Genomic DNA, 22,499 nt, shown 5'->3' on the forward strand with positions numbered 1-22,499 from the left:
TCGAGATTCCGACACCTGTTAAAAACAATTGCCTTTTCCTCGATTCGATGACTCACAATCAGTCACGGCCACTTTACTCGATTATCGCGCGCTGTGATATCGCGAGGGCGCATTTCGGGTGCGCGGCCATTATTGGCCGTCGATGTACCTGCGCATGCGTCCAACAGGTGGTTGCACACCCTGCAATGGGATCGCCGGGAAGCAGCTGCATTGCGCGCTCCTTCTGGCACTCTTTTTATATCTATCTCTGGAAGTCTCACCAGCTCTCGCTCTCTCCCTCATTCTTTCTCTCCCGGCAGGGCATTAGAATTCGAAACCCGTTTCGTTTTGTAGGAGACGACTGCCACGTGTCCCCTGCGCTTTTCCCCGGAGCAGTACCTACTTTTCGACCGGTCGTCGACATCCCATGGAGACCAGAATCACCGACAGACCTTGGTTTCGTGATAAGGGATACGAGATTAAGGGAAGACACGAACGAAACATTAGCGGAAAGATACTCTGCGCCATTGTTTACACGGAATCGCTCCTGTGACACGACCGAAGGTAATCTCTTATTGCGGGGAAATCTTTCCCAGAATCCGAAGATATTCTTCGGGGAAGGAGAAGGCATCTAAGCATGCTTTATCAGTCGTGGTCATATCTGAAATGAGGAATATTCATGAATATAAATTAATCGTTTTATTGTGACGACAAGGTAGATTTTAATTACGTTGCGTTGTCGATGTGTAATACGGATGCGATACCTTGATACGTATTTAAGCTATCTTAAGGGGATCTCATGAGTTCCCTATTAGCATAGAACAATTCCTAAATATTTGTTTGTAATCTTTGCTAAATATCTCAAGCGACAGATTTTTTAAGATTTCTTGTAGATCTCATTCGAAGATATCTGAAATATTTGTTGAAAATCTTAATGACATATTTAGTTTCAATAATTTATAAACATGTATAGAAATTATATTTTTTAATTTATGAACATAAAATAAAGAAAAGATTTTTTACTTCACGACTATTCNAGATGTACGATATTCGTTAAATATATAGAAAATATAGAACAAATATTTTGTGCTACTAAGGTTGTTAGGCGACTAGTCGCGGCTGCCTCGAGGAACTGCTACGTCGATATTAATTATCGAACAATTGCGACCTCGGGTTAGAACTTCAAGCCGTGCGATAACTTATCGTCACGGTGGTAAATGCCCGAATGCGAAGAACAATGGCGCGACACAACTAGCTAAGAAACGTACTGGAAGAAAGACGAAGCAAAGAGAGCATCGGTGTATCGCACGGCAAGAAGTTTCCCTTTCTTTGTAGCCCCATTGTACATACCGTCGACGGGATCTTGCGTACAGCGTGCCGCAATATTGTTTTATGAGGTAATTAAATTCACTGCCTCGCCTGGCGCGGAGAACGCCTTAGCGTTTAGCTCCTTAGGCGACTTTAATTGTCTCGTTTCTCGACAATGTAACAAGCACCTCGTCGGAAACTGACAAAACACCTAACACATACCCGCTCTTATGAAAAGTTGTTTCACGTTATTGCATGAATTAGTAAAAATTGCAGTTGTTCGTTAGTTTGCAGGGAGAAAAATAGGGCTAAATATTACTACGAGCTGTGACATAGGCGCCTGTCTCTAAAGGGATATGATATACGACTGCGGAAAGAATGAAAGTTACTCTATAATTTGTAAATTTACAATTTGCAAATTTAGTCTTTCTTTCTGCAGTTGTTGATATATTATATCCTTTTAGGGACTAACGCCGATTCCGCACCTCGTAGTGGTGATGTTTTATTACGAAGTAATGTAAGGATACGTAATGCTTATGGTCGACATCACATCATAAAAAGTGGCCCCAGAATCGGAATCCAAGGATCTCGGATTTTCGCTGATCTAACGAAGCTAGTGCCACTAGCGGAAAATTGCGGAACTCCGATTCTGCCTGACCAAACACTTCCAATCAATACAAAAAACCTAAAATGGTTTTAATTTTTCAATTAAGGCACGTAACGTGCAAAGGTAATCAGCACATATTATGCAGAATGTGATGTTTTCAACGTGATAAATTCAAGCAAACACAATAGCAGTGAATAATTTTTTATTGCAACGTTTTACGAAAGAAGCGCTCTTGACCCTAGATCGGGGAAATTTCCAAATCTCCATATACTACTTAGTGTATTTAACACTAATCTCTCTCAATTGAGATTATCCACTGAAAAATGAAGGCAACGTTAATTTCAGCGATATTGTTTGTATTGCAAGATCTTCCTTATCAAAATACGTAAGTAATGTTCCCGATAAAGAAACATACCCGAGGTCGTATTTTATCTTCTTTTCGGGTTTGATGGTAGCAGTACAACCGCGTTGATGTAATGATGTCGCGTGTCGAAGAAACAAGGATATCGTTACATGAGACATGGTATCTGAAATGAAAACCAAATACATCAGGGATCCTATGCGATGGTCGGAAATCGCATTATTCGCGTAATTGTGCAGATCGCGTCAGACCATCGCCAACGACCCTGAATCTCCCTGTACACAAAACGTGGACGGAACGCAAAAGTGTATAGAACGACGATTCGCGTACCAGTCGCGGCATGTTGTACCGTGTGCGATTACGAAATGCCTGGAACAACGAAGCATTAGCAATTACACTCAACGCTGTATCTTATCTCGTGCATTTCCGACCCTGACTTTGAATGCACGCAAGGAACGTTCATTTCGAAACCAAGAACCATCTTTCCGAAATCAGATATCTTCTCGTTTGTTCGCAGTATTGCCAGGCGAATAAATTAAATTCCTCCAAAATTGACTTCCATTTGTTACTTATTTGCAAAAAAGTACACATAAATATCTGATGTATTTGCTTTTTACCTAGTCAATATAGATTTTTAAACATCATGTGGAAATTGGGGTTGAATGACATTCAGTGTATCGTGTTAACCCATTAATCACTCCAAATTCATTCGTTTCACTAGAAAAGAGGTTTTATCTTTGATTCCACCCCAATCCACCTCGATCTAGGGATAAAATCCCTAATATGGCAACACTATTGATCGATGATACTGAGAAATAGAAAATTACCATATCAATTCTACACTGCGAAGAAAAATGTCATTGAACCAAAGAAATATTTCGTTGATTCAATTACTAATTATTTGGCTTTAATAAATTTCAATAAATTGGATGTAACATTTCTGTGAAAGTATGACAAATTATACTGTGAGTTAATAAAATATTTCTTTGCTATTGTTCAAAGAAATTTTCTTTGGCTCAATGAATATTTTTTCACGGTGTAGTTATACCAAATTTGTTTACTTTAAAATTTCATCTTCAAAATTGTTCCCTCGTCTTTTTTTCAACAAAATCAATTTATCCTCTTAAACTGAAGCTAACCACGCCATTTATTGAAGTAACATGACATGATTACTAATGTTGCATAATTCATTTGGAAGAATTACTCTTCGCAGGTCTTTGACCATAGGAAACCAAGGGTCATAAGCAACGGTATTCCTTCCCGTTGAATTCCAATCCATAAGACGAATACACGTTAAAATGGGAAAGAATGTTATAGGAAACGAGAAGAAATTGTCCAATTATGAAGGTTACACGGAGGTCTTACCTAGTGCCAAAAAAATATCCTTTCATTCCAAGGGTTATTGCTCTTTGCGATTCTAGCATCTTGTGCAATCACGTTCCATGCCCCGTGGACAATAAAACAATGATAAGCCGAGAACTACACCTATGGTCATAGTAACGTATGCGTAAAAAGAAAGTACACCTATTGTAAATTTAAATTGCGGTTAATACGACACATTTGCTGAAGCCATATTACACTATTCAAAGATTTGTCCTGGTCCTATTAAATTAATAGTTATTGTGCAGTCCGATGTGCCATAACTCGAGTTCCTGCTCAAGTAGCATAACTTTTCTTTCCCTACTTTCACCATAAACATGAGGTAACGCTTCTGTACGCACTAAAGTAAAATTGATATCCCTTTTATTAGCATGGTATAAAAAATCATATTAATAGAATTTTACTCCAATTCTTGACTGCCAAAATTAAACCAAGGATTATGACGTAGTAAGATGGTTCGCAAAACATTTTAATGATTCCCACTGTACTTAGTTGCACGTTATATGACAGACCTTGACTATCATTTGCAATGCATACATATGTACATACGTAGTCCACTTTGCATGTGACGAATAAGAACAACACACGAAGACCAATTGCTAACGCACTTAGCGTAAACAAATGTTTTATCACATGACATCAGTGTAGAAATATGTAAGCGAAGGTGATGAATTCGTTATGTGATACATAGCATCACTGATCGCAAGGCGATATCATGCGAGTTTAATATACATTTTTATTTGATGAAGTTATACGTGTTACAACCTTTCATACGCGCAGCACAACGGTTTTTATATTATACTAGGTAAAAATGACCAGAAATGTTCAGGGCAACATTCATCTATTAGAAGTATTACACATGTGTGGATACACTATCGCAATCGTATATGACAACTACGGAAATAGGAAGTGGTTAATTAGTGCTATTGAGATGACGTTTGCAAGGAAAAATGGACTCCAACAATTTCGTTCAAGACGCCAAGGTTACCGAGGTCGACCCCGCAATACCTAACAAAGTGATAATCGTTTCCATCGACCATAGATCTAACGGTTCGCTGAATTATCGCTGATAAGTCGAGAAGATTAGCATTCATTTAATTTCTCAAGGTCAAGATAGAGCACACGCCCAAAAATGTATTCGAGAAAATCCCCGAATAATAAATAAAAGTCATACGTTATCATAACTTACTAGTATTATTCCCCACGGAGGTGCATAAAGTACGATGCTCTCACTCGCCACGAAGCACCATTACCGGTCCTACATATCGCAGCAAAAGAGTGGTGAAAATGAAACGTAACCTACAAAAATGCCTTTGAAAATGCTTAAGTTCAAAATCTTGGCTCGATACCTAGTCCCCTTTTAGAAGGTAACACCTTGCACCGCCAGGTGCTCTCAATATCCAAAATAGGCGCCATCTTGCAGCAGCAAATGCGCGGATGCGCGCGCAGCGCTGACCGCGTAACATGCGCAGATGCGCCGCGAGTGGCTGCGAGCGAGAACCGTTACCGCGAGCGGACTGTACCGATCGGCGACCCAGAGTCGCGTCGCGCAGCGAGGTTAGTTTCCCTCGGTTCCTCGTCCGTTCCGGACACCCGTAGTGCGTCGACGTGTCATGCAAATGTGCTCGCTCGCCGGAGGTACCACGTCCAGGGAAACGTCCAGTGCACTCCGAGAACGCGTTCCTGCCCATGAGACATTGCCTTAGAGAGGTTCGCCTCGAATAATCGCACCTCGATATGTGGAGTCCGACGCACGTCCAAGTGACAGGTAGGTTCTAGGTAGGTCAAGTCAGCTCTCGTCGATCCAGGTACCGTTCCTCGCTGCCTCGGTAGAATTTGTCATCCGCGTGACGTGACCGCGAGGTCGCGTCTCGCAATGCCGATACTCGAAGCACGAGAGTACGACTCAGGGCCATTCGAATCCGGGCATTTTTTTTACGCATTTCTATAGCCCTTGTTATTGCATTTATCCACCGAATGAGATATAGTCGGAAGGGAAAGTTCGCGGCGCGGTGGATGGACTTTGTTTTTGTCAAACGCGGCGCAGTTGTCGGATTAAACACCAGGTGGCGCGACGGTCGCGCTCTCGCGAGCGGTAGGAATAATTCGAATGAAATTCCGACGGATCTAATTAGTCACTTATAGAGTTGTCGGATGTGTCCCGTTATTTAAGTATAAGTAGTAACGACGCGGGGACTTTAACAGCTTCCGATTAGTTGATTTTGTTCGGCGGTGCGGAGAAACCGGCACCTCACCGTGACGTCCTTGGGACGTCATGGCCGCATCGCGTCGTACTTCCTAAACGTGTGAAGTACGAGCAGAGACGGATTTGGGCCAATTATCTATTTAGTTCACCTTTGTACGGGTTGAGGAAGAGGCGGAAGAGGGAGTGGCAGAGAGATGCCAAACAATGTTGCAACGAGCCGATACATTCTATGCACGAACCTCACTCTAGGGTCATACTACTATATATTATTGTATCAGTAATTCGGCAGCATCGTTACCGTTGTATATTATTCGTTATACATTTATTCAATTGCTGTACGCTCGTGTAATCTACACGCTGTAACAGAATTAGGACGCATGATTTATACATCACTATTTTCGTTAGCAATGGAGTCGAAAAGTCCTGTACAATTCTTTATACGGTACATAGTTTTTTCTAAAATAATCAGGAACTCGGTAGAGTTTCGCGCCAAGTACATTTACACGTGCATACGTAGTATGCGCGAACGCTACTGAGTCGTTAACGTTGTTTGAAACAAAACCTTGTGTTTCGACACCATCCCTGATAACCGAAGAAATATGACGTGAGTTTTATGCACTATTATCGTTTTTCAAGTTCAGACATTGTTTTTTTCAATTTTTGTAAAACATTAAGGCTGGGAAAGAGCGCCTCCCGCCAACGATGGCTCGCGTGAGATACAGTTGCTCTCCGCCCTAATTTATTTATCACAATAAAGAATTCATAAGCAGCATTTATGCTTTCCTTATCTTGACCTTAACCTGCGTCTAAGCCTTAAAAGTTTTCAACTTTAAACTCATTCTAAGATTTTAAGGGAAAGCGCATGGTATTGTACGAAAAAGTGCGCGTAGTTTGAACATGCACTGAAACATACCGAAATGTACGTTCTGCGCATGACCGCAAAGCGATGTCAGAATTAAGATTAATGATTAATAAGTGAAACACGAACAACCCCAAGAAAATTAAAATAGGAAGAAAGAAAAAATTAGAGTTAGGACGGAAGCATAAACCAGGAATTATTTCCGTCGCAAGAAAATATTGATTCAAATAAACTTATCGGCGCGTCACGAAAAACGCACTCTGTGTGACACCCGACTCCCCTCAGTGGGTAATCACACTGTTTTAAAACCTATGGGTTTTATTCCCCGTAATTTTTATTTCATTTTCATCTTCGACGCGTTGACGCGCCGCGTCCCGTGCGACACTTGACGCGCTCAGTGGGACTCCGACTTGAGGGGAAAACAACATACGACGTGCTCTCCGATTCGTGTTTTACTAATCGAAGCACCTAACTGGTTATTTTTCGATTAATTATTACAAACTGTACATCATAGAAATAATTGTACTGAACTCTTCGACTCCATTTTCAACCAAGATTGGAATATATAAATCGTGGACAGAAATTCTGCTACACCCAGTATAAGATACTCGGCAAGACGTAAGTGGATTGGAACTTATCGCTTCTAAAAATGGCAGAGAAACGTCACTTTAATTGTAAAATAACACAGCGGGGCTTACAAAGAAAGTCTTTCCGAGCGAATAGCCCAAAGATGAATCATTTGTACACTGGGAGACATCGATGCCCTCCCATCCTGCACAGGCGATGTATCTCCAGGGGAGGCATTCATGTCCGCCATTGTACACCCTGGCGTGGATAAGAGGCTTCGAAAGAACTGCTCAGCCGACGAACACGAAACCTTAACCATGCGGCCCGGTCGGTGCATCTTTCCACGTACATGCTTCGTGCCGCGACTTGGCGAGGAGCTATCGTAAATATTTACTGAACGCCATTGCCGAACCACGAGAGGCGACGAAGTGTCATCCACACGTTACTTGCATATTCGAAGATATATGTGTGTAGATACCTTCGGCCATATACCCTAATACATACTCGGCAATCAAGGGACGTCTGTATTTTCTCTAATAATTTTCAAATATCAAATGGGTTTTATAAATTATTTATACACATTATGTATACAAAACGACTGGAAATTTCTTCGCTGGGTGAACGAAAGTTGAACGGCTCATAAATGAACGAGACATGAGGTCATTCGATGTGATCTTGTTCATTTTTATTGGGCAATATTTAATCCACTTAAACGTAGAAGGGTTTGTATTCTCTCTAATATTTTTCAAATATCAAATAGATTTTATAAATTATTTATGTAGTATACAAAACGACTGAAAATTTCTTCGCTGGGTGAGCAATGGTTGAACGCCTCATAAATGAACGAGACATGAGGTCATTTGATGTGATCTTATTCATTTTTATTGGGCAATATTTAATCCACTTAAACGTAGAAGGGTTTTTAATTGAAAACTTTGTTGTGGTGGATTTATCTCGCCAGGGACTCTTAATTGTTGAGAACTCCGCTGTACTGGATTGCACCTGATTTCTCGTACAAGAAATCATACCGCAGTGGATTTACTGCATCGGGCGCTGGATACTGCCAGGAAATGCTCGTAATTCCATCGCGTTAATTTCGCAAGGGGGAGTAAAAATGGCATTCGTATTTCCCACAAAGCGGTATTCGAGACCGATGTTCCTGCATTCCCGGTTGGCCGGCTTGTGGGAATGCTGTGAGAGAACTTCGTCCCGATGGAAGCTATTCTCCTCCCCGGGTTAGGAGAGTTTTGAAATTATTTGAGGTCCCCTGATCCTATATACACACGCTCTACATGTGAACGTGTATAGGTCTGCCAGGATGTGTACGAAACTAATTACCGCCTTTCATTTTCAAAAACATATATGGAAAGTGTAAGTTAAGGGCGTAGACCGAAGTAACAAGTCGAAAACGGGCATGTTTTGGAACTTTTTTTTCTTTTAGAAAACAATGATATAATAACGTTCTGTTCTACTTCACTTAAATTAATGAGGACTATATAGAAAATATTCAATTAATTTAATGGTGTTCGGCCTGGTGTACGCGATTTCGAAGTGGACACACTCAGTATAGTTTCGCGCCAAATTACTTTGACCATATACTGGTTTCTTAGACAAAAAGAAATATTTAAAAACTGCCCATAAATGGCTATTACAGTATGTAGGGAAATTGAAAATGTAGAAAAATAATAGAATAGCGGGCATTTAAAAATTTGTTACATTTTGAAATTCCTTTTTATGTCCGCCAGTTTATGATTTTTAAACATTTTTTTTAATTTTCCTACATACTGTAATGGTCATTCATGTACAATTTCTAAATATCTTTGTATTTTTTATCTTTGTTTCAGATAAAGTGTACGGCCGATTTGCTGTCAACGCCACATTTTTTTTTTTTTTTTCTTATGCATCCAATTCGAAATCGTGTACACTAGTCCAAACACCATTAAATTGATTGAACATGTTTTGATATGTTCCTCAATAGTGTAATAAATTTCAACGTGTTAAAACAGAAAACGCTTATATCAAATTATTTGCTTTAAAAGATATTCCCAAAAATACCTGTTTTTTCGATCCATTATCCAGTTTTACCTCATTAAACATTGTATCCTGGCGACTTTAGCTTTAACTTCCAAAACAGTATTAACATACAAAATTTAAAAGAATACCAATATGCAATCGCTGTTACCAGTGCTCGCTGTACCGAATAATCTAGACATGTTAGAATGGTCTACGTGTCGTATAAGTTGCATTTCTTGCTTGACTGGCATTGATATCGATACGTTAACAACTCAGTTCTATGTTGGCAATAAATTTCATTACAGATTAGCGGATCTATTTTCTGTCGTGTCAGAAATCATTTTCTTGCTGTTCGGAAAGTTCCATTACCGTGATTAAGATAATGCGAAAAAAACAATTACCGTTTCCTGAAAGACATGTATTCTGACGAATTCATACTTCTGATTTCCATTCAATAAGTCTTTATCGGTCTCACTTGATTTAATTTGGAGCAAGTATTCTTGAAGTTTCGAAGCCGCGATGAAAGTCGTGCGTAGTGCTCGTCGTGCGTAAAGAATCTAATTTAGAGACTCCTCTCCAACTTTTCAACTTTTCCTCGGCACTGCATAAGGGAGAGAGCATTCACATACCTCTTTTCTCTTTTACAGTTCAGAGGGCGAAAGGACTTCTCACCAAAGGGAAAAATAGTAAGTAGAGAGCAACATTTTGTTAACATTGTCAGGGTAAGCGTATAGGCTCAAACCTATTGACAGTATTAAATTTTCTATAATCATTTTTCAGACAGATACAGGAAACTAAAGTAACGCAATGTTTAAATACAGTTTAAACGTGGTATTGGCCATACTTTTAGATACTGATTGTTTTGCATACAATCATTTTCACAATTTATCATTTTGCATACAATCATTTGCACAATTTATCATTTTGCATACAAAAATCATTGAGTTACGATGCATTGTAAAGAACCGTATTTTGGTGTAGGGAAAACCGAGGTAAATTGATGAATGTTTAATACATTTTTTGTTTTTCACATAATACCAATCTTAATTTTGTCATACATTCCTAATTGTATTCCACACTTTTCTTGGTACTTAACATAATTTGTTGCAGCATCGTTTATTTATAAAACATAAAAACAAAAACTGTGTGATAAGAAGTACAGTTTTTCAGTCCGCATTTTTTTTTCTTTTTTTAATGCGGTGTATTGCTTTTCATCATTTTGAAAATATGGGATATAATAAAGCATCTATTTAGCTTTGCATCGCTGTATATATATTTTTAAACAAAATTGTTTATGATTTGTCAATATATTTTCTATTGTTAAAATGACATTCGGGGCAAGTTGAATAACAAGCTCTTAGCGTCGCGCTGGCTATTAGTTGTGCTGTTATCCTATTTTTTTTTTTTCAAGTATATTTCGAAGAATTATTTATTAGTTCACTTAAAATAATTAAAAGTGGATATTTTGACTCTGTCAAAAGGTACGAGGCCCCTTACGAGCGTTAAGGTGAAGTGAAACACGTCGAGGAACTTAATCGACGTCGATAAAGAAGATTCTTCTAAATACCTATTTTGCCGACGTTCGTTTTTATATTGACAACTGTGTCGAATTATATTGGGCATTGTACTAAGTGGCATACTCCACCTATCGCTTTCGTACAAAAATTATAAAGAAATCGAAGTAAAACTCCAGAAATCCTCTGGATTCATGTTTTCTGGGGCCCTAATTGACTGCAGAGGGGGGACTCCTGCGCCATCTGTGATTTCCAGGTCAATTAAATTTTCACTCCGAGACCTCATATTCCCATCGATTTAGCATAGAAGCGCATAAGACACTTTTTTTGCCTTTATCCCGTTCTAATGCGAGTTTCTCGATTACCAGAGTGTTCTAAATTGTCGTAAAATTGTCTTAACCCTTTCGTTTCTCATATCAGAGCCTTCAATAATTGTAAACCGATCGAAATACGAGAGCTCGACGCCATTTTGCTTCTAGTCTGGGCTACGTAAAAAATTTCTTTGAAAAATCCAAATTTTGAACATGTCAGGACAATTCTTAGATGATCACGAGTCATGCGTCAAAGTTTCGGACAGTTTGGTCCAATACCCATAAAAAAAAAAGTTTTGTATTCGAATCGATTGATTTGAGGAGGGTTTCACTTCACCTTTATACGAAGCGAATCGTGAATTTGCGAGGACGCAGCCGAATAGGCTCGGTCTGCAGAAACGCGGAATTACGTAAGGCCTCGCGAGGTACGATTTTGCCGTCGAAGCTCTTCGGGTTTCAAAACAAACGCTGACCTACCGACCGAGATTCCTGACAATTTGTCGGCGGCACAAACCGGGTGATCACCTCCTTCATGTACCGCATGGAAAATCCGCACGAGCTCTAAAGTACGCGGTCAATGTTTCCGACTTTCCCCTAGTAGCATAGAATAATTTCTAAATATTTCTTTGTAACCTTTGCTAAACATCCCAAGCGACAGAGTTTTTTAAGATTTCCTGTAGATTTTATACGAAGATATTTGAAATATTTGTTGAAAATCTCAATGACATACTTAGTTTCAATCATTTATAAACATATAGAGGAATTATATCTTTTAACTCATGAACATAATAAAAATACATTTTTTACTTCACGACTATTATCGGACACTTCATTCGGTATCAAAAAACGCGAGAAATTTTTCTAATATTTTCGTTCCACTATTTCATCATGGGAGCAAAACGTGTGACTTTGATTTTTATATATTTTTAAAACGTTTATAATGTATTCGGCNACTAGGGTCCTTTCGCTACGCGTCATTTCCATAACTAGACAAAATGTTATTCCGAGGTAGCCAAGAAACGTCGAGGTCTCGACGGCGTTACCGTCCAATGTCGTTACGATTCATTAATCCGGTAATAATGTCTGGTAAATATTTACAAAATGTACAAATATTCGTTAAGTATATACAAAATATAGGACAAATATTTTGTGCCACTAGGGTCCTTTCGCTACGCGTCATTTCCATAACTAGAGAAAATGATATTCCGAGATAGCCAAGAGACGCCGAGGTCTCCACGGCGTTACCGTCCAATGTCGTTACGATTCATTAATCCATAAGGCTGCCCTCTGAACGCCCACATTTGGTTAATTCGCAGAGACCAACGACTGCTTCGTGACCATTGCACTGGGCAAGGAGAAATACCAGACCTCGGTGAAGGAGAAGGCATCCGAGAACGTCGAATGGCACGAGGAGTGCGAGCTACAAATCCCCCAACAAGGAAACACCGCCGAAGTTGTATTGACGGCACTTCATCGGAATTTTTTGGGCGTAGATGAATTCCTCGGCACCGTCAGCATTCCTCTCTCCAGCTTCGACGTCTACGAGAGGCCCAAGAACAGATGGTGCATACGATGGATCATTATTCATTCCGACGAGCTTCTGAAAAAATGATGCGATGCAAAATTTCGCAAACTTGGAAATGATTTTTTTTTCTTTTTTAAACCGCCTCGCATCAGGAATATCCTTGCAAGTTGTAGGGAACGCAAAGTCTCCGCTTATCGGTACGGCGCTTAAAGTTACCGTTACGCAATTACGCCTTGTAAGAAACGGTGTACGGGTGAATTTGCACATTTGTACCGAGGTTCTGTTAGGTTACCTTGTAGAGACATACTTATGCAGCAAGTTCGACGGTGCGCGCGGACTCGGTGGAATATGTGGGAAAACTTTTAATAATGCTCCTTTACTTTTACTTCTGTGAACCGATATCGCATTTCTTAGAAGCTCCATTAACGGTAACATTTACCTCTTCGTGGAATTCCTCCTGGGGGTTAATGATCGAACCACGTGTCAGGGGTTAATCAAATTTAGTTCGTGCGTTTTGTATGAAGTTTTACGATGGCTCGGTTAGCGATTGACGTATCGGAAGGACTTAAATTAACGCGAGTTATTGATTTCAGGTACGTTCTCAACAGTAAACCTGGAAAGGAGAATACGAAAGAAAGGGGTGAACTCGAGGTTAAAATTGGGTTTATCGTCAAAGCTGGAAGTCTTACCGATTTGACGAGGAAAGAGAGACACAAGAGCTCGCTGGGTCAATTGTCAACTGCAGCACAGTCAATTGGGGGGAGCTTGTTGAGTATTGGCAGCATAGAGAAACGCAAGGGGTTGAAAAAACTTGCCAAATCTATTGGGAATAAGGTTAAAGGCAAGAGTAAGACTAAACTCGACAAAGAAGGCCTTGATGAGCGAGAGGAACACGACTTTCGTCCTTCGAGGCAGGAGCCTGGAGAAGCTGATCCTGGTGTTATCAGTGAAGACGAAGACGAGTTTACGGTGAATTTAATAACATCCTGGTTGGTTGTTAACACATTCGCGACCGCTGACGTGAATTCACGTCTTTTCAAGTTCTATTCCTGGTTGCCGCTGACGTGAATTCACGTCATTTTAAATTCTATTCCTGATTGCCGCTGGCGTTAATCACGTCCATAACGATACACGATACAAGTTTGCGGCAACCAGTTTCAGAATTTCATTATTTTCGCCGGTACTCAGTATTTGAAATGGAAAAAATTTGCCGGTCGCAAATGTGTTAAAATGTCAAAAATAAGAAGGGATTATTTTAGGGACTGTCCTGTAATTCTATATCATTTCTAGTTTGATGACTTGTCTCACAAGAGCTCGGCGTCGTCATTAAACGCTCCTGTTAACGCTAACACTGCCAATGGGAACTTGTCTACTACCGTGTCTTCAAATTCTACCAACGTTGTTACGACTGGGGAATCACAAAGTCCACCTCCATTGCCAGCAAGTGCTGCACCAAATAAGCCTCCTCGTTTTACGTTAACGTCTTCGAATCTGTCGAGTTCGAAAGCCGAAAATCATAAAGAAGACGAATGGGGTCGCAAGTTGTATGGGAAACAGGGCAACAATACGCTGCGGAGGTACGTTTATGAAAAAAGAATCTCTTATAATCTAATTACAATATTAAACCTTTGCCCTGGACGCCTTTTCGGCTAATGGAAACTAGCAACTCGAGGCTGGTTTTTTTTTTTTTTTCATTTTGCATGCTCCATATTACAACTAAGGCTTTGAAATATACCTAAATGAAACGTAAAAAATTATTGTCGACTCTTCCTTGTCATTCAAGTTGTTACATCAAACCAAACGATGACCGAGAGTTGTCTCTCGAATGCATAGGGTTAAAAGAATATGATGTACAGGTGATAATATATAATAATTCGTATATATTTTCACAGGTGGGAAGAGAAACAAAAACCTAGGATTATTGTCGACGAACCCAAAGAGGAAAGAGATGGATCGCCGTCTCCTGCACAGACACCAACGTCTAAGAACCGGGAACCTTCGGAACCTCCTAGTCCTGCTCCTCGAGAAATTATTCACCTGAAAAACAACAAGGATGAAAAGTTGACTCCGAAGGAGAAAAACGTAAAGGAGGACAAGTTAAGTCGAAGTCCAAAGGAGGAGAAACAAACGAAAAAGGATAAGAAGAAAGAGAAGGAGCAAAAGATCAAGGACACGGGTGATGATCGCCATCTATCTTCGGAAAGAATTATTATTGGTGGGGAAGACGCCGTAAGAAATGCCAATAATACCAAGAGTCGACTTCCTCACGAACTACTAGCCCAATTCGACGGAAAGTCCAGAGAGGTGAGAAAGAAAGAGATTTTCTTTTAAATATTTGTTGTTTGGTACTCGTTATTGTAATTATATTCGTGAAAAAACAAAGGGCCTATATCGCCATTATTCAACGTGGAAAACATGTACTACTTAGCAAAGTATAAGTTAGAGAAATGTATAATTGTCAACTTCGTATTTATTTTTTAGGACCTTATCGAGATGGCGATACGACTTCAGGCAGAAGTAGCCGATAAGAAAAAACGATTACTCGATATGGAGGAGTACATAGACGAATTGTTGTTACGGGTGATCGAAGCGTCACCGCGATTGTTGCAAAATCCTTACGATACGCAAATGCGAGTACCCTCGCCAGGGCAATAGTCTTCTTTGAGCTTCTTCCGTCTTCATTCGAATAATTCTCAAGACTTGTAATTTATTTCCTAAACGAGTTTTCCCAGTCCATTTTCTCGTTTTAATTACAATTCTGTGCCACAATCAAAATCTGCCAATATGATTCCTCGGTATTGAACAACGCTCGAGAAATCGTGAATCTGAAACCTCTGCTAAAAAAAGTTGCTCTAATTATTCTTAGGAAGTAATTGGTTTCTTTGAGTGAACACAAAGTCGTGCGTATTACCCTTGCTTGATTATAATGTTTACATTGACATTGATTGCATATCAATCAGCAGAGAAAATACAAGATGGAGGTTGACCTGTCTTCCCGCAGACGCTCGGATAGCTCTAAAAAGTCGATGAAGCCTTTTTGGCTTCGAAGAGACTTGTTTGTTTCCGTCCAATCTTCCATTGCGGAAAGGATTCGTAGTTTCAGAACAAACGTCGAAGAATAAACCCTATGTGCCTTGCTCATCACATATGTGCACGTTGTTTATATTCGGATTCTATTATAGACGATGCACTAATGTAGATCTAATGTTTTTAACCAATTTTCTGTTACGATTGAAATTTTAATAATTAGAAAATATCGCAACATAAAAGGAAAGAAAATTTAGTAGGGAAAATATTTTATCGAGTGTACCTTGGGTAGTGTCTTCCAGTAAATGAAACTGCTAATATTTTGTACACACAAAATATAACAAAACTGTCTCGTTACGAACTGAATACAGTAAATTTCTGTTAATTTTATTATAAACGTGAGTATTAATATAATTGGTCGCAAAGAAACATTCGATCCATTTTAATGTATAGTTTGTAAAGTATATTTATAAGTTACATGTTGTTACTTTTAATCGTTCATTGTCGTGGAGTATATTTAATATAAACTATTTAATACTGAAGTATATTTGTTTATTATAGTTGATAAGGTACATTGAAAATTGCAACAACCAACTTTTTACATTATTAATACAAACATTTCTTAATGTATCTTTATTATCTCCATCGATATGTCACCATACCATCGGGCAGGAATTTTTGGCACTATCCTATGATACATTCTTTGTCTTTTTGTCTCTCTCTATATATATTTTTTTTTTTCCTTAACAATATGAAAAGTAAACTCCAGTGAGGGAGAATAAATAACTGAAAACCAAATGAAACGGGGTATTCCTTGAGAACCCATGAATTGGCAGTAGTTGCAATTTCGTGGATAAAATTTCTTATTACGACACGACTTGCTTATATAAAGAATGAGGAGCAAAAATTTGGAAAGACTGTTCCTCATCCGTTCGACACCACATTTGATTTTCTGGTGTGACGTATACTTTTGCAATCTTTCCTTCTTGTAAAGGGATATTGTACTCTAAACTAGGAATACAATCTTTCCTTAAAAGGGGAGGACGTTTTGGTTCTGTTGTGGTGTCCAACCACCAGATAAATTCTCTAGTTTCCTGATTCAATTTGTTGGCGGAGGGCACTTCTGTAAAAAAAAAAAATTACCTCATGGTACAAATTAAATCGTTAAGTATCTTATACTTTGGAAAAAAGTTTTAAAGATGTAAATACCAATGCATTCTCTGTATTCCATGAAACGAACCATGGTCTGCCAATCTAATTCAGGACAGTCAGGCATTAATGAACCCGAGCCTCTAAGTGTATGCCATTCGTTACAGAACGGATCAAATACATGAAAAGACGTCATATTGAAGACAATATGTCCACATACTTTGGCTGTAAGCGGTACATTAGTAAAGCTTTCAGGAATGTCTGCCACTTGCGACCACTCTCCTGGAAAATGAATTTATAGCCATTCTTAAAAAAAAAAATTTCATATGTCAAATTGAGTTCCAGGGTAACCAAGTAAAAAAAAATACACTTTCTGTAATTTTACATTTTGTTCCGCTTAGTTATATTCAAACTAATTTTAATTTAAAGAACCTACCTGTCTGCAAGTTTAGTACATCAACGGAAGTGAGTTTCATCCTGTATTTGCCTATGCCTCCAAATAAGAATAACTTTTGCTTGATGAAAACTGCTACCATGTGTCTTCGAGGACGCGGAAGTCTGTAAACCATTTACCAATTGACCTTCTGTGCCATTGTTAGAAATGTATGATCATTTTCGAGAAACTCACTTTCCAATACGATATAATTTTTCAGATAACAAACAATAACGCCAAACATAGTCATTGAATGAAGCTGAACTCAAACCATAACTTCCGCCGATAAAGTATATACTGAATCCTATAAAATGAGCAGGTATTTTAATTACAATGAGCTACAATAATAGAATTTTATTATGGTCTTAGAGAGTAATAGTGAAAAACCGATGACAAGCTTGACGGTAAATAGATATTTCATCGTTTTGCCCTGTGCATTATTTACAAATTGTAAGTAATAATTAGATGTATATGAACTTTGAAATACCTCTTCCTAAAATTTGCATGCCCACGATTTTTGCAAGGGTTGCAGTCACATTCTTTAACCGAATACTGTGTAGTTCGGCATCATCCCCCCAATAATTGACACATAGTTGTTGCTCATCATTGACTGCTTCGCGACGTAATTTACAGGCTAATATATTTGGTTTCCTATTTTTCATAACATTGTTGCCTAGAATGAGTTGCAATTGTCTTCCTACCGTCATCTAAAATTAAGTGATTTTATACTCAGAATTCATACCAAAAGTCATTTTCTAATCAAGTTTGTATTCTATTCTTAACCATTTATAAATTCACTTGTTCAGCTTATATTTCTGGCTCAGTGTGTTCAACTTTAGCTGACAGTTTGAAAGCTCGCTTCGTGTACTTAAACAACTGATCTTAAACTATTATCATTTACCAAGGAAGTAGATATTGGAACTTACCACATTGCCTCTGTAATTTCTTTCTATCCACTGTATTGTTATTATAATTAGATATCGAGCTTTACATTTGATATTTACATTTCTAACAAAAGACATGAAGTCGTTTCTTGATAACTCGGTAAGAGCAGAACACGGAAGTTCAGTAAATTTCTCTAAACAAGCAGCGAATGAAACATTTTTCAAGGTCTTCAAGCCTAATTCTTTTGCCAATAGCCAGATGTTTATTAAATGATCAGGTAGAAACCAATTAAACATTACGACTTCTATTAGATCTTCGGTTAAATTATCGCATGTATAAAGAACGCTGAGCTTCAAAAGAGCTACAAGGTCTGCGTAAGATTTCCTGGTATATTTATCTAGGCAAGATTTAATAAAGCGACTATTTTCAAGTTGTATTAACATTTCCTCATTTATCCATTCAATGAAATCCTAAGGAAAAAATAATTATGCATAGAAATCGCATCTGGTTATGGAATTTTATATTTTCGTGTAATATTTTGCACCAACCTGTAGAGTTTTCAATTCAATGTCATAACTGATTATGTGTTCTTTTAGAATGGAATCACTAAATTTATCGGAAAATAAACAAGCAAAGTATTGACTCTGACTAGAAAGTCTGCCTTTAGAAGCTTCAAGGCGACAATCATCGAGGATCAGTGTTACTATATCGTCCTTTTCATTCTTTGGACCCACTATATTTTTTATAAAACAAACGCATTTATTTATATTACTGCCTCTTATTAAATAAATAGACATAGTGTTAGTTGTAACAAATAACATAATTATTCAGGCCAGTTTAGCCTTTAATTTAAAAACTACTTATAAATATGATAATTACAAGTAACCAGTTCACTCTTATTTTCTTTTTCACTATCCATTTCCTTAAAAGTTTCAATATCACAGATCGTTATATCTTGTTTGACATCTTCAATCTAGAATAATCGTACATTTGACGAAATCACCACACATACGTTATTTGGATTGACAAATAATTATCGTTAGAGCCGCAGCTTATAAGGAAACTCCCAGGGGAGGGGGGAGACTATCAGGAGTGCCAACTTCAGTCCTGTTTACTTTAGTACTAGCGCTCATCTCTGTATATACAGAGATGAGCGTATATAGTAAAAAACTGGGACGCCCGCCACGCTTAAAGTGAAGTGAAACACTTCGAGGAACTTGATCGACGTCGGTAAAAAAGATTGATCTAAATACCTACGTTGCCGACGTTCATTTTTTTATGGACGGCTGTGTCGAATTATACTGAGTATTGTACTAAGTGGCATTTTTGTGGAAGCGTATTTATGTCGTAATTAAATAATACATTAAATAGCTGCATTCCGTTCTAGCAGTGCAGCCTAATGAAGTTATGTCTTTTCATTGGCTTTATAAAATAGTATAAAATTGCTTGACATATATGTTAACAGCTTTGTAGAAGTGTAAAATACGTTCATATTTGTACCTGGAATCAATTGGAAATAGTGTATTCATTGACTGTCACATTATGCATAAGCTTACTAATTCTGATTTAGTACATAACGGTAACAACTGCTTCAAATAATAAGTCATTATGCCATGTTGGATATATCCAGTTTTTAAATTTTCAAAACAATTTTCTCCTCCGATATCTGACGCTAATATACATACTACATACCGTACACATGTAACATTGATGCAATTCTATTCAACTTACATTATCAATCATAGTGTAACTTGCCAGTACAAAGAAGCAGGGTTTAGATTTTCACACAGTTGTCTTGAGACTTCCCAGTACTTCCCAAATTCTTCCGTAACACATTTTTCTGACATGCCTTCCTCATTTAGAGGTACTTTACGGGGTATACGTATACTATAATTCAAATAGTACTTCTCATGCCAATATAGTTTGCTTGCAGTACCATCTACTGTGCTAGTCTCATCATTTCCTATGAACAGTTCTTATGTAAATTGATGGTAATTCTTTCAAAATTTGTACACTGCACTATGATGATATAAATACCAAAGCATTCTATATACATTGCAAGACGAATAGCTGACGGCCATTCATAGTCATTGGCACCCACATAATATTTATCTGGTATATAGTTCAGAGACATGGAGTTAAAATCTTCAGATAATGACCATTTGTTATCATGTTGGTCATATACACAAAAATAATTTTTATACTGGGAAGAACCACCAATATTTTTAAAAAGAAGTGGTGGACTTGGAATATCTGCTGCGTGCGTCCATTCTCCTGTAAAATGAATTGTCAACTATAGTCTCAATCTTTATGGTTTTTATAAACTCATGTTTTACTAAATTAACAAGTTTATAAAACTGAATCTAATCGAACCTGTATGTATATTTAACACATCTATAGAAGTGAGATTTGTTCCGTTCTCACCTAAACCACCCACTAACATTAACTTGTTTGCCATGAAACAGGCGATCAAATTTTTACGGGGACGAGGCAGCCTGGAATAACATTCAATAAAAATACTGACATTGTATATTGTACACATTTGATGCAAAATAATAATAGCATTACCTTGCAACATAGTACATCTTCTCGGATAACATACAATATCGCCAAATATCCATATTAAATTTGCCCAAATCTGAACTGTTGGAATCTGAACCGTTGGAGTCATATACCCCTCCAACAAAATATATACTGAATCCTAAAAAATTAAAATCATAAACGGAATATATTAAAACAGATTAAACAAGAATATTAAATTAAGTGATATGATGTATGCAAAAACAATACCTCGTCCTATAATTTCCATTCCCTTCATTTTCCCGAAAGGAACTGTTACATTATTCAATTCAATGGTAACAGTACTTGATGATGACTTATCCGTGGAACAAACATACTTTGTCACCTTGTTTTTTGAATCCTCAAAAGTTATATGACAACTCAATATGTCTAATTCTATTTGATCTGGTGGCATGTCCAATACATATGTTGAATGTGCCCAACGGGGTGTATTAATTACACAACGACGTCGTCCAACGTAAAATTCATCTTCACCTGAAGATGAATTTTCATCATATTCATTATTTTCATAAAGATTAAATTTAGAAACATTTTCATTATGTTCCCTTATATTCCTTGAGTATCCTTCAATGACTTTCCTTCGCTTCAAATATTCTGTACGATTAGAAATTTCATTCAACAACTGAAATAAAAATGTTACAACATAATTGACTCCCCTGAAATCATTAACACATTTTTTAAGTATTACTTGTTCACCGGTGAACATGAATGCCTTTATATCATATAGTGGTAGAATATCCATAAGGAAAGCAATCATGTTCATCAGTGTTTGTACAAATTCTTTTAATGAAATATACAATGACATTTGCACAGCTTACATATACTTAAGGATTATATATATAGTGACTTACATTCTCTCCATCGTTGTTCTTTTTAATCCACTTTTTTGTCACAGAATGTAAATGGCTGTCTGAGGATCTAATATTAACATTTTTAATAAGCTGTGTAAATTTTTCTGTGGATAACTTTAAAAGAGCATCTGTAGGAAGTTCCATAAATCTGTCTAAGCAAACAGCAAATGCAACATCTTTCAATTTCGTATAACTTATTTCCTGAGCCATTAACCAAACATCGATTACTATTTCTGGCTCGAACCAATGATGCACTAATACATCCATTACATCTCCAATTAAACTATCTACTATAAAAGTACAACCAATTTCTAACAGAGTCAAAAGAGGTAAATATGAACCATTAACATATTTTGATAAACTTGTCTTAATGATGTGACCATCGTTAAATTGTATTGTTACGTCGCTATTTGTCCAATCAATAAAATCCTGAAAGATAAACAAGAAATAATGAAATACAAATTACATTTACATTTTGACTAAATTTAAAATCCTAAAAAGATGTCTGCCAACCTGTAATGTTTCCAACTGAATATCGTAATTAATGTCTATTTCTTTTCGAGTAAAATCACAGAATTTGTCAGAGAATAAACATTCAAAATATCTGCTCTTATGAGAGAGTCTTTCTTTGGATGCCAGAATGCGATTACCAGAAAGGATTAATGTAATGGTATCATCATCAGGCAATTTATTATCTTCCATTCTTTAAACAAAATCTTTGGGAATCATAAATCTTGTTACACTATTCTTTACAATAATTGCCATTTAATTACATCAAAGCTGCTCTGGTTAATAAAAGGTCCTCCACTGAAACATGAATTCTTTATTTACTTATATTTTGCTTTATTAACAAATCTGTTACCACTATAGTCATTTAGGCCGTGTTCGAATTCGTCAAACGCTGTCAAATGCAGAAATGTCAAATGTAAAGATGAGTTGACAGG

At 37.6% G+C, this 22,499-nt stretch overlaps 4 protein-coding genes across 9 annotated transcripts in view; 2 read left to right on the forward strand and 2 right to left on the reverse strand.

Annotated features, from left to right (window-relative positions):
• Window positions 1–841, forward strand: part of LOC105694163 — a 42,721-nt gene extending 41,880 nt beyond the window's left edge. For both annotated transcript variants that reach the window (XM_012414566.1, XM_012414568.2), the window contains one exon: window positions 334–841. In XM_012414566.1, coding sequence (XP_012269989.1) covers window positions 334–614 — 281 coding nt within the window. In that variant the 3' untranslated portion in view covers window positions 615–841. The remainder of the gene's footprint in view (window positions 1–333) is intronic.
• A 4,319-nt stretch (window positions 842–5,160) lies between these two features.
• LOC105694182 (rab11 family-interacting protein 5) lies at window positions 5,161–16,199 on the forward strand. Its single transcript, XM_012414610.2, has 7 exons — window positions 5,161–5,403; window positions 9,928–9,966; window positions 12,422–12,668; window positions 13,224–13,599; window positions 13,921–14,207; window positions 14,523–14,934; window positions 15,112–16,199. The coding sequence occupies exons 1-7, from the start codon at window positions 5,373–5,375 to the stop codon at window positions 15,283–15,285; spliced, it is 1,566 nt and encodes a 521-aa protein (XP_012270033.1). The 5' UTR covers window positions 5,161–5,372; the 3' UTR covers window positions 15,286–16,199.
• Window positions 16,200–16,349: 150 nt separating this feature from the next.
• LOC105694180 lies at window positions 16,350–19,369 on the reverse strand. Of its 2 annotated transcripts, XM_012414606.1 has the most exons (8): window positions 19,004–19,369; window positions 18,673–18,857; window positions 18,166–18,594; window positions 17,727–17,946; window positions 17,435–17,543; window positions 17,243–17,364; window positions 16,867–17,088; window positions 16,350–16,780 (listed from the first exon to the last, which is right to left on the reverse strand). In XM_012414606.1, exons 1-8 carry the CDS (start codon window positions 19,041–19,043, stop codon window positions 16,524–16,526), a joined length of 1,584 nt encoding a protein of 527 aa, XP_012270029.1. In that variant the 5' UTR covers window positions 19,044–19,369; the 3' UTR covers window positions 16,350–16,523. The 2 variants fall into 2 exon arrangements, with proteins under 2 accessions (XP_012270029.1, XP_012270028.1); XM_012414605.1 differs by having other exon boundaries at window positions 18,673–19,369.
• A 14-nt stretch (window positions 19,370–19,383) lies between these two features.
• On the reverse strand, window positions 19,384–22,461 carry LOC105694178. 4 transcript variants are annotated; one of them, XM_012414602.1, is made up of 9 exons: window positions 22,418–22,461; window positions 22,069–22,362; window positions 21,556–21,984; window positions 20,915–21,326; window positions 20,693–20,825; window positions 20,498–20,619; window positions 20,162–20,398; window positions 19,856–20,087; window positions 19,384–19,624 (listed from the first exon to the last, which is right to left on the reverse strand). In XM_012414602.1, the coding sequence occupies exons 2-8, from the start codon at window positions 22,255–22,257 to the stop codon at window positions 19,864–19,866; spliced, it is 1,746 nt and encodes a 581-aa protein (XP_012270025.1). In that variant the 5' UTR covers window positions 22,258–22,362; window positions 22,418–22,461; the 3' UTR covers window positions 19,384–19,624; window positions 19,856–19,863. The 4 variants fall into 4 exon arrangements, with proteins under 4 accessions (XP_012270025.1, XP_012270026.1, XP_012270024.1 ...); XM_012414603.2 differs by having other exon boundaries at window positions 20,549–20,619; window positions 22,069–22,450; XM_012414601.2 differs by having other exon boundaries at window positions 22,069–22,448.
• Window positions 22,462–22,499: the final 38 nt, after the last annotated feature.

This window comes from Orussus abietinus, unplaced genomic scaffold (genome assembly GCF_000612105.2).
Source record: "Orussus abietinus isolate OABI.00-Male unplaced genomic scaffold, Oabi_2.0 scaffold91, whole genome shotgun sequence".
In the NCBI taxonomy this organism is placed as follows: Eukaryota; Metazoa; Arthropoda; class Insecta; order Hymenoptera; family Orussidae; genus Orussus; species Orussus abietinus.

Bases quoted from the DNA above. Each gene is read 5' to 3' on its own strand.
- LOC105694182 (XM_012414610.2), top strand. From the start codon at position 5,373: ATGTGGAGTCCGACGCACGTCCAAGTGACAG. The intron at 12,669-13,223 runs GTGCATACGATG...TATTGATTTCAG, and splicing joins GAGAGGCCCAAGAACAGATG to GTACGTTCTCAACAGTAAAC. The intron at 14,935-15,111 runs GTGAGAAAGAAA...TTTATTTTTTAG, and splicing joins TCGACGGAAAGTCCAGAGAG to GACCTTATCGAGATGGCGAT.
- LOC105694180 (XM_012414605.1), bottom strand. From the start codon at position 18,945: ATGTTATTTGTTACAACTAACACTATGTCTATTTATTTAATAAGAGGC. The intron at 17,544-17,726 runs GTATTTCAAAGT...CTCATTTTATAG, and splicing joins CATGCAAATTTTAGGAAGAG to GATTCAGTATATACTTTATC. The intron at 17,365-17,434 runs GTGAGTTTCTCG...AATGGTTTACAG, and splicing joins AAATTATATCGTATTGGAAA to ACTTCCGCGTCCTCGAAGAC.
- LOC105694178 (XM_012414602.1), bottom strand. From the start codon at position 22,257: ATGGAAGATAATAAATTGCCTGATGATGATACCATTACATTAATCCTT. The intron at 20,399-20,497 runs GTTCGATTAGAT...TTCATTTTACAG, and splicing joins TGTGTTAAATATACATACAG to GAGAATGGACGCACGCAGCA. The intron at 20,088-20,161 runs GTATTTATATCA...AACTGTTCATAG, and splicing joins AATGTATATAGAATGCTTTG to GAAATGATGAGACTAGCACA.